The 16,653-nt window shown below is 48.2% G+C and overlaps 1 protein-coding gene across 1 annotated transcript in view; it reads left to right on the top strand.

The window, feature by feature from the left end:
• The first annotated feature begins 6,526 nt into the window (after nt 1–6,526).
• The window catches only part of LRRC40 (leucine rich repeat containing 40), a 28,063-nt gene continuing 17,936 nt past the window's right edge, over nt 6,527–16,653 (top strand). Inside the window, exons 1-7 of the mRNA XM_066597772.1 lie at nt 6,527–6,739; nt 8,719–8,900; nt 9,707–9,780; nt 10,062–10,191; nt 11,131–11,254; nt 12,086–12,228; nt 12,356–12,528. Of these exons, the coding sequence (XP_066453869.1) occupies nt 6,589–6,739; nt 8,719–8,900; nt 9,707–9,780; nt 10,062–10,191; nt 11,131–11,254; nt 12,086–12,228; nt 12,356–12,528 (977 nt within the window). The 5' untranslated portion in view covers nt 6,527–6,588. The remainder of the gene's footprint in view (nt 6,740–8,718; nt 8,901–9,706; nt 9,781–10,061; nt 10,192–11,130; nt 11,255–12,085; nt 12,229–12,355; nt 12,529–16,653) is intronic.

Here is a 16,653-nt window from a genome sequence, read left to right as displayed (position 1 = left end):
GCAGATTTGCCATACAGATTTTTCACACTGAAAATTGGCGCCATTTACAGTAACAACAAGGTGGAACCTCAAAATCGAGTACAAACACTGGAAAAAATCTGCCCGAAATCAGTGCGAAAACGGATGATTTTACGCAGCGGATTTGCTGTACGGGGGGGTGGGGGGCGCCACTTCTTCAAAAGAGGGGGTGAAATCAGCACCAAAATCCACAAAAAATGTTGATTATCCACTGCGGATTTGCTGCTGAGAATGCTCTGCAGCCAACCCACCCAGCGCGCACGGAGCCTGAGGCCTACGGGCCGTTTACACGCTAAAAATGCGCTGGGATGGATTTGAGCGCTAATCGTGCAGTGTGAATGCAAAGAAGTAGCTGGGTTGTCATTTGCTTGTCGTTGACGAGCTTCTTGTTCCGTGTAAACGCTTCCCATAGGAGAAGCCCGCATTCCAGTGATAAGTCTTTCAGTGTAAACGCTTGCCCGAGCGCTAACGACCTCAGCGGTGACGCCAGCACTCTTGCCGTCCCATGTAGAAGGGCCATTATTGGGATAGCGGTATTTTATGTCCATCTATGTCCCAGACCGCACACAAGGCCTACGAGGCTGTTCACACGGGCAGGTCTTCACATGGGCTGTCACAGGTCATGCTATGTCCACTGTCCATGCGGCACACGGTCTACCACCTGACCACTGCACCCAATCAGAGGCCGCTGTGCCCAGGTGCCTTTTTCCTGGCATGTCGGCCCAGATACTGTGAGGAGATATGCCAGAAGATCGCCATCTGACCGCTGCAGCCTCTGATTGGCTGAGGATGGGAGAACCGCTGCCTTTGTTATTTTAGGCAACTGTCCTTAAAAAATCATACATTATAGTGGGCGGACTTCCCCTTTAACCCCTTGAGGACCACATATTTTTTTTATTTTAGTTTTTTCGTCCCTTGCTTGTTTTTTCACTGGTACCATTTAACGCTCAACATAAAGTACGGGAAAAAACATAATATTTTTTAAGTGGGGAAAGAAAAAAATGCAATTGCGCCAATTTTGGTGGATCTAGTTTTGACAACGTTCGTACTGCAGTAAAAATGACATATGACCTTTCTTCTATTAGTCAGTGCGATTACGGTGCGACCAAATTTATACAGTTTTTTTAATGTTTTTCTATTTTTAATAAGTAGAAAAAAAATCTTAAACAAAAATGGCTTCCCATCGGCAAATTCTTTTCACTTTTTCGTCGCAGCTGTGTGGGGGCTTAAACAGACAACCGTAACTTTGTCCCATTTAGCAGGCGCGGTTTTCACGCCCACAAAACAGGATGAAAAGCCATTGATATCAGAGGTTTGGTTTTCACTATGTTATTACTGCGCACGAGAAAGATGCGGCTGGATCTTCCTGCTTTTTTTTTTTTACCCGTGCGTAATAATCTGAGCTGTCAAAACCAAAAAGAATTTTACCTGGTTAATATGCTCCGTCGCGGCAGGCGTATTCGCACATGCGCCCCCATCTGTTAAAGGCTGGCTGTACACGGCCGGGTTTGCATTGCGGAATCCGAAGCCCGCTAATACCTTCCACAGCATGCTATGCAAAAGCGTTTTTTTTCCTGCACGCCAGCGGAAACCAATTGCGATTTTCCGCTTGTGGAGGAAAAATCGCAGCATGCTCTATTTCAGTGCGGATTCCACACGGACAACTACCATTTATATCAATGAAAGCCGTCCGATCCGCGTCCGTTCTGCAATGACATTACGGAAAGGTCGCGGGTACCTACGTCATCACCTAGCGACGACGCAGGAAAAGCAGGGATTAAAAAACAGTACTGCGCATGTCTGACGGCTCGCACCATCCGCAGTACAGAAAAGAAGAAGGCCAGGTACACGCAGATGCCAGCTGGGCACAGCGTCGGGCTCCCGGTAGTGTGCAGCCGGCCGAAGCCCTGAGCTGCAGCTTTTATTATTACCATTTTGGGATACATACATCTTTTTTGTATTCAATTTTTTTGAATCACAGTTCTGGCATTCTGCACTTTTTTTCTCCCCGCTTTCACTGTGCGCCATAAATATTGTGGTATTTTAATAGTTCGGACTTTCCTGTACATGGCCATACCGAATAAGCAGGTTTTTAAAATATTTAGTTTTTTTATGGTAAAGGTTTATTTTTTAACTCTTACTAATGACTAGGGAAGAGCGAGTATACTCGCTAAAGCACTACTCGCTCGAGAAATGTGCCTTAGCCGAGTATCTCCCCGCTCGTCCCTGAAGATTCGGGAGCCGCTGCAGCTGACAGGTGAGTCGCGGCGGAGAGCGGGCGGGAGAGAGAGATCTCCCCTCCGTTCCTGCCCGCTCTCCCCCGCAGCTCCCTGCCCCGCGCCGGCCCCCGAATCTTCAGGGACGAGCAGGGAGATACTCGTCTAAGGCACATTACTCGAGCGAGTAGTGCCTTAGCGAGTATACTCGCTCATCCCTACTAATGACCTTTAAAGCCGGTCACACACGAACAGCTTTGAATTTGCGGATTCCGCAATCGCTGTCCGCAGGTATGATAATAAGACATGGGCATTGGACGGCATTGACTTTTGCCATTTCGCTCGCACTTGCGGGAAGGATTGCGGATTCCATGAAAGAAAAAATATAGCATACTCTATGTTACTGAGGATTCCGCGTATATTGATGCGTTCAATCTACAGTGCATACGCAATTAACATTGCGTAAGGACGCGGATTCGTATGCAAGTTGCTAGGAGACCAATAAAGAAGGCAGGAATGTGTTGGCGGACAATGGAGGATGGAGTCTGGGGAGCAACACAACATCCAGACTGTCTGCAACCTCCGCTTGTTCTTCTGGGCTCTTCCTCCACAAGAAGAAGTGGTTTATACTACTTCCAAAATAAGTAGTATAAACCAGCCAAACCTGGAGAGCAGTATCCTGTTCTGAAGGCTCTCAGAGCAGCGCTCAGCACAAGAGCACAGGAGAATGGCGCCTGAGTGATAGAAAAGGTTGTATCCAGGGGGTTGGGCAAGGAATGTCATTTCCTGCTTGCGTTCGTTCTTCCATGCAGACGATATGCCGTCATCCACAGAAAACCGAACACATGCGCGAGCATACGCAATTTGCTTCCGCGATCTAACGCAGGTCTCCCACTGTGGATATCCACTCGCAGAATTTAACCTGTTCGTGTGAGCCCAGCCTAAGGCTCAATGTCCATGGGCGGACTTGAATCGCAGAATCTGGAAATCAAGCCGCCCGTAGGGAAACATGGGCGTCCGCAAATGAAATGAAACATGTGGATTTGATTTACAAACCTTTTGCTTTGGAAAACAAATCTCAACACGCTTCGTGAAGTCAATGGAAGCTGTCCGATCCGCGACCCAACCGCGATTAAATTGCGGACGGGCTGTGGATTCCGCAGGAAAGCAGGAGTTAAAAAAAACTCCACTGCGCATGTGCGGTCGCGCTCCCGCCTGTGCTTCCGCACGCATCCGCAGACCAGGAAATAGAAGACCCGGACAGGTAAACGCAGTGTCCTCGGTAGGGATCGATTCCACTGCGGGCTCCCGCTTGCGGAATATGATCCGCCCGTGGACATTGGGCCTGTTATAAAAACTTTATGAAATCTTATTTCACACTTTTATTTAGTCCCCACAGGGGACCTCAAGTTGCGATCATAGAGGCTCCCTTCTGTCAAATGCTGAGAAATGATGGTCGGAAACCAAACGGACCGCATTATAGTCGCCGGGGTCTGTTGGCTCCATCATACGGCAGTCCGTCCGGCCAGTGGATTCTGTTTTCTTGCTCCGATCACAATGCCAACCCTTGAGCGCCGATGTGGCTGCGCCCGCACACCGTTGTGGTAGTCCATCGTATGACAGGAAGAATAGCGCAGCATGAAGTACTAATAAAGCCTCCGAGAGGCGCTGTCAGTGTCTTGTAGTTACTTCTATGGAAAATCTGCAGTAAACCCGCCATGTGTGAGGCTACCCTACATTTCATCCATCTTGCCACTACTGTCACACGCTGCGTATATTCTGCCCGCAAACCCATGGTAAAAAATACGCAGCGAATAAGTGAAATGTAAGCCGAATCTTAGGGCTCATTCACAAGGTCCATGAAGAGGGGCTGTGTCCACCGCGAGTGTATGTGCGTCTTTGCTGCGTACGCGGGGTGTGTTTTTTTACGTCCGTGTTCCTTTGGTAGGTCATCCCTTTGTCAGGCATACAATTTACGCCAGGTCGGTATTAGGCAGACGCTTCTGACAAGGCGCACAGCGCGGCGCTAAATACATGAAGAGGCGAATGCTGGGGGAATAATACTAATCCCGGAGTCAGAAATGTCGGACTTGGTAAGTTACCCCAGGGTGCGCCAAAATAAAAGCAGTGAACATGGGTGCCAATGCCGTCCGCTGTGGGGAAACCTCATGGCTGATTTTGGTCTGTGAATTCGAACACAAATAAGACACGGCGCCATTTTTTGCTTTTTTTACACAACATCCGCGTAAAAAATGCGTCTCTGAATAAACCGATTTTAGGTCTCATTCACACGTCGTATTGTGTGTATCAGTCCGTGAATGTGCAGCATATTCACAGACCGAGACGCCGATTCCTTATGTGGTTTTCTCCCCTTAGGCCGGGCGCACGCGGCGGATCGGATTCCACAAGTGGGAGGCCTGCAGCGGATTCGGCTGTGAGCCCGGCCGGCGACCCTGTGTCTGGCAATTAGTTATATGGTGCATGACCGTGGACGCTCGCAGGCGGTCATGTGCAGAACTGTGGTTTTTTCGTTTATTTGTATTTCCTGCGCCGTCACTTAGCAATGACGCGGGTATCCGTGAGCCAAACGCCATGGTAATTGCGCATGGGCCGCAGTCGGACAGCCTCCATTGACAGGCGGTCCACGCGGATTATGTTGGAAAATTTTCTCTTCCGCTCGCGGAATATGCAATTTGTATCTGCGAGTGTGAACGAAAAAGCAAAAACGCATGCCTTTCAATGGGCGCCGATGGCGATTGTGGAATCCACAAAACAAACCCGCCCGTGTGAGTCCGGCCGTATAACGGGACACAACCGCTGATTTCAATGGGTTTCAGTGGTTTCGTTTTCACCAGCTCTTCTCTCATCCGTTAATTGTACGGCCGAGAAAAAACAGCGCCCCCCGATGTTCCCTGCATGTAGTGAATGCATCTTGCAGGGAAATTCGGACAGCCGCTATCTTCCCGCGGTCTTTTTTTTTCAAACTCCCACAATCTGGCGCGGAGTTTAAAAAGCCGGCAAGGGAGAAGAAATTCCCCTCGTTCAGGCGCAACTGCGCTCCGTGCTGGCGGGTATAGTGGCATCTACGGCTGAAACTGCGTGGAATCCCTGCATCCCTGCAGGGAATCCCTTCACCCATCTGAAGGGATTCCCCACGGGGTGAAGGAATCCCCTGACACGGCTGTCACAGCCGCGGCAGGAGATTGCACTGTTCTCCCATTGTTTTCAATGTGGCCGGCGCTGCTGCCGGGCGATATCATAAAAAGTAAGGACATGCTGCGATTTTTTTTCACGCAGCATCGCAGGAGTTAACACATCACAAATGAGAGTGAAACCATTGAAAATCATGAGTTTCATAATCATGCGTCTTTACTCACTCTCGCACCGCAAGAAAATTGCGCAATTTTCTCGCCAGTGTGAAGGCACCTTGAGGGTGGTTTCAAATGGCCGATAAAATCGTGCGAGTAAAAACGCGGAATTATGAAACCAGCGATCCTCAATGGTTTCCTTCACATTTGCGATGTTTTCACTCATGCCACGATGTGAGAAAAAAAATCACGGCGCGACCGATCTTTCGGCGATTTGCGATTTTTTTTTGTATCGCCCATGTTTCCCTAAAGTAGTAAAAAAAAAAAGCTAAATCTGTCTAAACTTGGTATGGCAGTGGATGCGGTCATACAAATCGCGGCGCGTCCTATCTTTGGGCGTGCCTTTGCATCGCCCATTGTTTTCAATGGGACTGGCGGCAGCATCGCGCCACATGCTAGGGGCACGCGAATGCGATGCAATGCAGGGTCTCCTATTGAAGGACCGCTGCTTCCCCAAAGTGATGTAAAACCGTCTTTAACACAATCCGCGGCCGTCCGCAATGTCAATGGAAGCAGAACGAGTGCCTTATTGGAAGGAAGATGGAGCATGCTACGATTTTTCCGCCGAGAGTGGAAACCGCAATTGGGCTCCGCTCGTGTTCATGAAGAATCGCTTTCGCATTGCATGCTATGGGCGGTATTTACTGCGGAATCCGCCTGTGTGCAGTAAGTCACTAAGGGGTTAACAGACATGGCGCCGCCGTCACTTTCTGCCTTCAGACAATTGAAGACAGTGAACAGAAACCAAGAGCGCCGTGCCATAGCGGTAGGGAACTACAAGTCCCAGCATGCCCCGGCAGTGCAGACAGTCAGGTGCACGCTGGGAGTTGTAGTTTCTTGGCGGCTCTCTACCGTCGCAAGACGATCCGCCTCATTTACCTCACGCGGCCGCCATATTGGGGGCGCTGCTCTCGGGCGCCATCTAGCGCCGACTGCGGCCCCAGTGAGGGCGGGCTCCGTGTTTGAATCTGCTAGAGCCTCCTGTCATGTCTCGGTTCAGGCGGGGAGGAATGACCGGGGACCCCCGCGCCGGCTTCCGCCATGAGGGGGACAAGGAGCCGGCGGTACCTCAGGGACTCATCAAGGCGGCCAGGAAGAGCGGCCAGCTGAACCTGGCGGGGAGAGGCCTGAGCGAGGGTGAGGGAGGACGGGGGGCGCCGGGCTGGGGGGCTCCTGCCTGCTACCCCTCAGGGGGGCATCCTCTGGGCTCCTGCCTGCTCCCCCTCAGGGGCGCATCGTCCGGGCACCTAGACGCCATATTGGTCGCCATGTAATGTACGCTTACGTAAGACGCTGCCCCCTTTCATCCAATAACGTACAACTTTACCACAAATTTGCGCAATTTTCAAGTGTTCGTTAACGTCTGTCTGGTTTTTGGGGGTATTCGGGGAGATTTTCGTATAAATCGCACAACTCTAGTAAAGGTCTTTCATAATGGCGCGGTTCTTGCCGTGTGGTGAGAAAAAAAACACAAATTGTAACGTTATTCACAAGTGACGCTTATTAAACGTGGTAGGTTGCTGTAAAACTACGAGTTTTTTTTGTCTCGCAATTGTCGGACCGACAAGAACCGCAGTGTGAGCGGATCCTGCGCCGTACGGATTTGCAGTAAAAGCGTATGTCGGCGCGGTTTACAGCCGCAAACCAGGACTTGGTCATTGTTGGGATATCCGGAAATGTTTGCCGCCTCTTTACATTGTGGCCACGGCCGGCTTCAGACAAGCGTATCGCGTTACGGGTGACATTGCAGCCGTACATCCGCGGTGTTCCGTCATTTGACGTGTTTTCGCCTATTCGCGGTCGTCGGTTTATCGTCTCCTGCTGATTAGGGGGCCAATAGAAAATAATACCAATGAATGCAAAAACGGCGCAAGCCGCGTTTTTATAATGTAACCATGGAAAAATATGACCGTGTGAATAAATTCGTATGTTTGCATTAGCGCAATAAAACGCCAAATACGGAGTAAAAACACTTGTCTGAGGGCGGCTTCAGGCCGGCGCTCGCTGGTACGGAGTGTATTGGCGCGTGAATCAGTGATTTATTTTTTTCTTCTTTGACTACTTAAATTGCGCCATTGTGTGCGCCTGTGGTGGGAAAAAAAGGGAGGATGCGTCGCGCCGTCTTTCCTCCTAGTAAAATGACCGCGCTAGAAAGACGCGGCAAGTCCTATCTTTTTATTTAATAATAATAATACGTGTTAAAATACAGCGTGCTGCGTCCGTCTTCACGCCCGCATTATACGCCATGTCTATCCGCAGGTGTGAACGCTGTACTGTCATTGACTCCGTTCACCGCGTATTATGCAATAGCGCCGCCATCTTGAGGTACTAAAATCTCCGTGTCGCGCAGCTGAGAATGAGTGCAGCTCTGGACTCCGGCGTGTCGTCATGTTCCGCGATGCGGCGCTTCGGTCATCTCGGCAGTTTCTACAAGTATGGCCGCCTGCACACGGGCGGGTCGGATCCGGCAGCGAGAATTCTCGCCGCGGGACCCGACCCGAGAGCCTGCAGAGACGAGCGCGTACTCACCCGCGCCTGGCGGCCCCGGCTCTTTCATGTGCCGGCTGAGTGCGAGCCCCGCACAAAAATAGGACATGCCGCGGTTTGTTTGCCGCGCGAGATTTTGCGCGGCCAAACCGCGGCCGTCTGCATAGGAGTGCGTATTGTAATGCACTCCTATGCAAACTTTCAGTGGCGGAAATCCCGCGGGAAATACCGCCGCGGGATTTCCGCCCGTGTGCAGGCGGCCTATATGTTTAGAAAAAAATGCAAAATGTGAACATTTGAGAAAACTAGTGTGAAGAAGTGCAAAAAATTGAGCAAAATGGCGCAACATAGGGCTTCAAAATCAAAGTGCCTGGGAGGATCGAGCGGCCGTGGTGCGATGCTGCTGCCGTCCCCATGTAAAACCATGGGCGGTGTGATGCGTCGCAGGAAAAAATTGCTCATGTGTATGACTCCATGCAAAAGAATGGGGTTCATATTTTGGCGTTTCGCAACGCCCAAATTTCGCCCGATTTTGTCGGTCTTCTGAGACCCGCCTTCAGTTGGCTGAGCGCCGTGAGGCGGGTCCCTTGTTTTGCGTTGAGTCTTTCTGCTTTTGTCATCCATTCTAGTTCCTGCAAGTGTTTGGAGAATAAATTTGGACACCCCGGAGGAGGCGCACAGCAATGTCCAGTTCAGCACGTCCGACCGCTGGTGGGAGCAGACGGATCTGGTGAAGCTGTTCCTGTCCTCCAATAAGCTGCAGTCTCTGCCGGATGACATCAAGCTCCTTCCTGCCCTCGTGGTGCTCGATGTACGTCCGCTGCTGCCATAAGTGTCATCTCATTCATGCAGGCAGAGGCAATTGTAGTCTGTGAAGAACGCACTTTTTAGTGCACATTTATGTGTTTGTGGCGCAAATTTGGTTTATTTACTGCATTTTTTTATGCAAACAAGAAAAGACGCCCCCCCCCCCCCCCCAAAAAAAAAAAAAAATGCAAGAAGCCCCAAGCCAGTTTTGTCAGAACCCCCAGAAAGCTGCAGAGAATACACACGCTAATATGTATCCCCTCTAGTCTTTATTGGGCGCCCATAGACTTTATTGGGCAATTTTGTGCCGTGAATTTGAGGTACGTTCACACATAGCAGATTAGCTGCAGATTTTCCACGAGGGTAACTACCAGGCATGTTTTTTTTTTTACTGTTTTCCCCACCCATCTGCTGGATGTTTGAAAACCTGGAAAAAGCCTTAGGCTGCCTGTCCACGGGCGTTGCGAAATCCTGGATTTGAAGTGGCTTGTCAGCCTGTATTCCTCTGCGGGAATCTCTCCTCAAAAAAGGAGAGAGCCCACAGCAGAAATGGCAATACAATTGACATGTCATGGATTTGAATTCTGCATCGCATGTCTGAAGCGCGTGGGTCAGATTTTTGCAACTTTCATCTACTTTGCTGCTTAGGCTCGAGCTTTAGAATGCATGTGGAATTTCCTTGTTGAACGTCCACACGGAAATTCCGTGGCAATTCTGCCCCGTGTGAACCCAGCCGAACTCCCCGTAACTACCCTTTTAAGACATCTGTACACAGTAACAACTATGTGTAACACTCTGCTCTATTCGCAGGTTCATGACAACCTCCTGTCGGAGCTTCCTGGTGCCATTGGAGAGCTGGTTAACCTGCAGAAGCTGAATATCAGGTATATGTAGTAACAGATGTCCGTTGCATATTCTCATCGGTGACAAGCGATCGCGTTCAGCGGACAGACACCACCAACTCCTATGCAGTATAATGGGATCTGCCTGGATCGTGGCAGGTTAAAATATAACTTTTATTAAGTCACTTAAAAGATTTTCATTGCTCTGTTCACTGTAGCAGGTGATATATACTCTATAATCAACATGAACATTTTTTTACAAACGTGTATGGGAAAAAATATATATATATTTTTAATCTTGCTCGTGTTTTATTTTTTTCTAGCCACAATAAACTGAAGACTTTACCACAAGAGCTGGCACAGCTACAGAATCTTAAGAGCCTTCTCATCCAGCACAACCAGTTGGAGGAAGTACCGGATGTGCTGGGGCAGCTAGGTGACTTGGAGGAGCTGGTATGTTCTCTTCATTGCGAACAAAGGAAATGCATGTTAAGAGTAATATTACATTACATAAGTGTTTGCAATTCTAGGGGAGTGTAGGCAACAGAGACGAAGAGAAGCCGAGATTGAGTGAAATACTATCAGTCTGTTGCATATAGGTTATGAGTAGACTTGAACTACGGTATCTAAATCTTATCGCACTTGTCAGGTACACCACAATGCACATGGATCAGGGTTTGTTTTTTTTTTTTTTCTAATAGTAGTGAGAAGAGTTGATGCTTCCATCCAGTTGGGCTATGGTAGCGGTGTGATCGCTCACTCAGTGTTATGCCATCACTTTGCAAGATGTGAAAACCCCTAAGGACCCCTATCCTTTATGTGAATGAAGTGGGTAGTGCACATGTCCAACCTTTGCTCCATTCACATGGGGCATTCTGGGTCCACCGATCTCGGGATCACTGGGTTTCCCAATAGTTCAACCCCCAGCGATCAGATGTTTATCCCCTATCCTGTAGATAGGGAATAAATGCTTTAGCTAAACCCTTTAAATGTATATTCCAGTAAATAGGTAAATTTAAGGAGGGGGGTACTATTCCTCCCATTTGTTTCATACACTTCATACAACTTGTGTCCACATTGTGCAGATCCCCCTGCTCCCTGACAGCAGTCTATGTAAATCTTCAAAAATCATCTCTTCTGCCTCCTAGGATTTCAAATTCCCAGTTAGCTTTTTATACAATAAAAGTGGTTTTAATCAGGGAATCATAACAGGCGATTAATGACATCAAAAAAGCAGAGGCAACTTTAGGAAGGTTTACACAGACTGCTGCCAAGGGGCAGGATGATCTGCTAGAAGGTAAATGAAGGGGTTGAGTATTGTGTGATGATAGTAATTCATTTGATACTTTACTTGACTTCTGTGGTAATGGGTAAAATGTTCTCTGATTACAGGACCTTTCCAATAACAGTCTGACGAACATTTCTAGTTGCATTGGCGGTCTTGTCCACCTTGGTCGTCTCAACCTGTCCAAAAACAAGCTGAAAGTCCTTCCTGCTGAAATCAGTTGCCTAAAAAGTAAGATTTAAAGCGTTGTTGTCCGGGTTCTTTTTTTTTTTTTTTTTTGTTGTTCACTGTGCTAAAACACCATAAAATGGCCTATTGTCATCTCTCCTGGATACCTGCATGTCCCAAAACTGCACCTCCACATCTCCCCTATGATGCTGCTTACAGGCTGCAGCAGCCTGTTTATGGGGGCGTCTTTGGTTTTTCGTTTCTACGGTGTACACACGGGCAAAAATGACAACTTTTGGAAAATAATGCTTTACTTCGATCGGACTTTTATGGACACAATCTGCTATGGCAGCCCTGGGGGTTTTCAGAAGGCCCCCGGCTGCCATAGCAACTGAATAGCACCCTGCAATCTCATCACTTGGGGCTTACGGGACCCCCTGAACATTGCAGATGGCATTTAAATGGCGCTAACATTTGTGTTCAGCAGAGCACTGATTGCAGCTGTTGCCTGTGGGTGCCGGCTGTAAGAAACAGCCGGCACCCGCATTGTATGGAGTGGGATCGACACCCCACCCCCCCTTCCTCCTCCATATTACCCCCGAACATATAGGATGTAACTACATCCTTTGTCATTAAGGGGTTAAAGATAGAATTCTTGTCTGCCTGTAGCCACCACAAGGTGGAGCACAATACATAATTTTTTCTAACGGAGACCAATGGTATAAACGCTCTGCAGTAAGCCATAGTGGTGGCTGTATGTTGTAGAACTCTATAATATAACATTATATGTAACACTCTGCATTGGATTTTGAGCTTTGCTCAAGCTTTGCCATTAATATCCACTTTGCTAGTCCCCTACTGTTATTTACTGTTATATTTATATGATTCCCGAAGGCCTCAGACAGCTGGATTGCGCATCCAATATGCTGGAAGATGTACCGACTTCATTAGCTGGAATGGATTGTCTGGAGCAGCTGTACCTAGGACAGAACAAGCTGACATATCTGCCCGAGTTTCCCAACTGCAAGCATTTGAAGGTGATCTTTGCGTGTTATACGTTTTTTTTGGGGTTTTTTTATAAGTTGCTGTTTAGTTTTTGGCATGTGATGTTTTATTTAATTCCTATTGATCATTTTCAAATTCCACTCAACATTTACCCTTCAGGAGCTGCATGTTGGCAATAACCAGATACATACACTGAACCCCCAGCACCTGTCACACTTGAGTTCTCTCAGCATTCTGGAGTTGCGAGATAATAAACTGAAAAGCTTACCAGAGGAAATAGCTTTACTTAAAGGACTGGAGCGTCTGGATTTGTCCAATAATGACCTGGGCGGGTAAGAGGTTCTGAAACTTTACCAAAACTTTAAACATAAATGGGTTTGGTTCATAAAGAAATGGATAAAAACTGGTAACAGAAAACATATGCGTGACTCCTAATTCGAGATGATTGGCCGTTGCAGGAGGATACTTTTGAATGCAAGAAGAAATTAGGAATTATCTGTTCAATGTACATTCAATCACTGCATTAGGAACAACTGGCATGTGACCTCTTGTGATCAGTAAGGACTCCTGTCCACGGACGAATTTTCACTGCGTTCCCCGCGGCAATAATCCGTCCGTGGGGAACGCAGTAAACACTTTCCATAGCGTTGCTATGAAAAGCGTAGCCCCCCCTGTCCGTGGGCGGAGAATCATAGCGATTCTCCGCTCATGGCCGATAAATCGCAGCATGCTGCGAATTGCTGTGATTCTCCGCGATGAGCCTATCTGTCAGGCTCACCGCGGAGATCCATCAGCTGGCTCCTGCTTTCCGGTGGCGGCTCCTGCGGGATATCGCAACGCCCATGGACAGGCAACCTAACGCGGCACCACGTGATGACCGCGGCACAATATGCTGTCAGATAATGTTCTGACCTCTCCAGTGCACAGCAGAAGGCAATATTTGGCAGTCATGGGTAAATGTGGTGACTTAAGTGACTTTGACCATGGGCAGATTTTTGGTGCCCCGTGGGTGAAACAGTCACACTTCTTGGCTATTCCTGAACCGCAGTATGAGGAGTATACCCAGAGTGGTTGAGCCATAAACAGACATCTGACAGAAGATCACATAGTGGAAGGCTACGTATGGTTGATCGTAGAGGCGAGTGTCTGGTGAAACGTCTGTTATTTCAGCAACAACGTAGCACAATGGACCAACTGACCCAGTAGTACAATAGCGAAGAAGTTAGACAAATTTTTCATCTGTTGCATTGGGGAACACAGCTGAAGACCATGGGTATTGCAACTGCCCTTATGAGGAGGACACTGCAGGCACCAAGCTAACACCTGTTTTAGCTTGGAGTCTGTAGGAGGCAGTCCTCTTCCTTTTACCAGTCTTGAGTCATTTTCTGTTTTGGATTCTTGGGAATACGGGGCTGGCAATTAACTATCCCTGTTACTCCACTGAGGAGAGCGAACAGACTAAACTTTAACTAGTCTTGCCAGTGGAAATGAGGAAATGAGGCATGGTCAACATTAGTGTGACCCTGACCTGACGGCCATAGTGAGGCAGTCTTTTTGGCACCATATCTGACTCCAGAGCTGAAGTACAGGGTACAGCTAGAGCCATGCATTTTGCTTGCGCTAGATGCAGCACTAGGTTTCCATGCAGACAGGTTGAGCCATTTTGCCCCAACTGCCTTTCGTCAAGACATGCGGCTGGTGAACCACCTACAGGCACACCACCCATACAACTCCCGGTTGCTACTGAACTGGATTGAGCACGCACCCTCTCTCGGGCGATACTGAACCTCACTAAGGCGTTCACAGCCATTATGGACAGACTGGACTGCACTATCCATCAACCACCTACAAGTGTGTCTGACAATGAAGACTTCGCCATGCACAACCCTTTTTTGTGGTAGGTCCCAGAAGCAGGCTAGGCCTCCACATTCGAGGCAATCTTGCAGCTAGCCTGCATCGACACCCTCACCCCCCCCAAGTCATTGCAGGGACTAGTTCGGAACCTTTCTCCAGAGATGTGAGTTGCTCCAATCTTGCTCTTATTCTGATCAAGATAAGGAACAGGCCTCTAAGCTCTCATCCCTGGCCTGACTGTGGCGGTGAAAGATCAGACACCTACTTCATCTGAGAAACCTTTTCCTTTAGACACCCGAAGGTCTTCCCTCGCCATTAGGAGTTTGAGGACACTTTAGCCAGGGAATAGAACCTCCCCACCCCCAAGATCGTTTCTTCAGCTCCAGTGTCTCCTTCAAAGGCCAACATTTTGGCTCAGGTAATACAGATACGATCCTCTCAGGGTGTCATAGCCCCTGTTCTTCTCTTGGAACGCTTCACGGGATCCTATTCCAATCTTTTTGTGGCACGCAAGAAGTGCAGTGCTTTTGGACCCATCTTAATGTGAAGAAGGTAAATCAATATGTCAAAGTTCAACACTTCCGCATGGAGTCATTAAGCAGTCCAACATTGCATCCGTGGACCCATGGGAGTTTAGGTCATCCATCAACATTAACCCCTTACCCGCTCTAGGACGTACAGTTACGTCCTGCGGGGTCGGGGTATGTATGAAGAGAGATCGCGCATCTATCTCTCTTCATGCATTGCGAGTGCAGGCTGTTTATTACACCCGACACCCGTCGGCAACAGCTGCAATTGGTCGCATGGCCTATTGGCGCTGTTGACCCTTTAAATGCCGCTGTCAATTTTGACTGGCATTTAAATCCCCCTGACCAATGTTAGGGGGGCCCGTAGGCCACCCCGCGATAAGATGGCAGGGAGCCGTGCGGGTGTCATGGCAGCTGGGTGCCTTCTGAAAGGTCCCAGAGCTATCTTGGCATTATGCCTATCAAGCCATCCCCTTGGGGTGGCTTGATAGACTGCCTGCCCGATCACAGTATGATGTAATGCTATGGCATTCCATCATACTGCGGGAGCGATCAAAGCATCGCAAGTTGTTGTGCCCTGTGGGGACTAAAGTAAAAATAAGAACAATAAAGTTTTACCAATTGTTAAAAAAAACAACTTTTGCCATATTTACAAAGAAGCTAAATAATAATATAAAAATGCATATTTCATATCGCCGCGTCCGTAAAAGTCTGATCTATCAAGGTAATGCATTCTTTACCCCACACTGTGAACATCATCCGAACAAAAATGCCAGAAATACACTTTTGGTCACCCTGTCTTCAAGAAAAAATGCAATAAAAAGCGATCAAAAAGTCGTATGTATTTCAAAATGTACCAACGGAAACTGCATGACGTCCTGCACAAAAAGAACCGTCACCCAACTAGGTCGACGGAAAAATAAAGTTATTGCGCGCAGAAGATGGCGGCAGAAAATAATTTTAAAAAATTTTATGTCTTTGAAAATAAAACAAGTACTACAGCAAAAAACCCTGTATATTTGGTATCGTAATAATCTTACTGACCCATAGAATAAAGTTATGTCATTTTTGTTGCAGTTTGTGCGCCGTAGAAACAGGATGCATCGAAAGATGGCGGAATGTCCTTTATTTGTTTTACGCCACTTAGAATTTTTTTAACGTGTTTCAGTACATTATATGGTACATTAGATAGTATCAATGAAAAATACAACTCGTCCCGCAGAAAACAAGTCCTCATACAGCGACGTCGATGGATAAATAAAGGAGTTAGGATTTTTTTTTAAAAGGGATGAGGAAAAAATAGGCATTCTTAAAGGGGTTGTCCCGCGCCGAAACGGGTTTTTTTTTTCAACCCCCCCCCCCCCCGGTCGGCGCGAGACAACCCCGATGCAGGGAGGTAAAGAAAGCTTACCGGAGCGCTTACCTTAATCCCCGCGCTCCGGTGACTTCAATACTTACCGCTGAAGATGGCCGCCGGGATCCTCTGTCTCCGTGGACCGCAGCTCTTCTGTGCGGTCCATTGCCGATTCCAGCCTCCTGATTGGCTGGAATCGGCACGTGACGGGGCGGAGCTACACGAAGCCTGCATTCTGCACGAGCGGCTCCATGGAAGACTGCAGAAGACCCGGACTGCGCAAGCGCGGCTAATTTGGCCATCGGAGGGCGAAAATTAGTCGGCACCATGGAGACGAGGACGCCAGCAACGGAGCAGGTAAGTATAAAACTTTTTATAACTTCTGTATGGCTCATAATTAATGCACATTGTATATTACAAAGTGCATTATTATGGCCATACAGAAGTGTATAGACCCACTTGCTGCCGCGGGACAACCCCTTTAAGCCTTTTTTCCACCTATCTTCAGGTCCCCATCTGTCGAGCACATCATAGTTTTCTTTGCTTTGCCATTCCATTGAATTAGCAATTCACAGTCCTCTCTTTTCAGATTGACTATGGCCCTAAGAGTCTTCACAAAGGTACTGGCATCAGTGATGAATCTCCTCCACTCCAAAGGGATAGCAGTCACCCCCCCTACCTAAACATTTTAGTGAAGCCCTCGACTCAGCTGGACAATCTGA

Source organism: Eleutherodactylus coqui, chromosome 3 (assembly GCF_035609145.1).
Source record: "Eleutherodactylus coqui strain aEleCoq1 chromosome 3, aEleCoq1.hap1, whole genome shotgun sequence".
In the NCBI taxonomy this organism is placed as follows: domain Eukaryota; kingdom Metazoa; phylum Chordata; class Amphibia; order Anura; family Eleutherodactylidae; genus Eleutherodactylus; species Eleutherodactylus coqui.
Note: the sequence above shows the minus strand (reverse complement) of the source record. Positions and strands in the feature narration are given on the sequence as shown.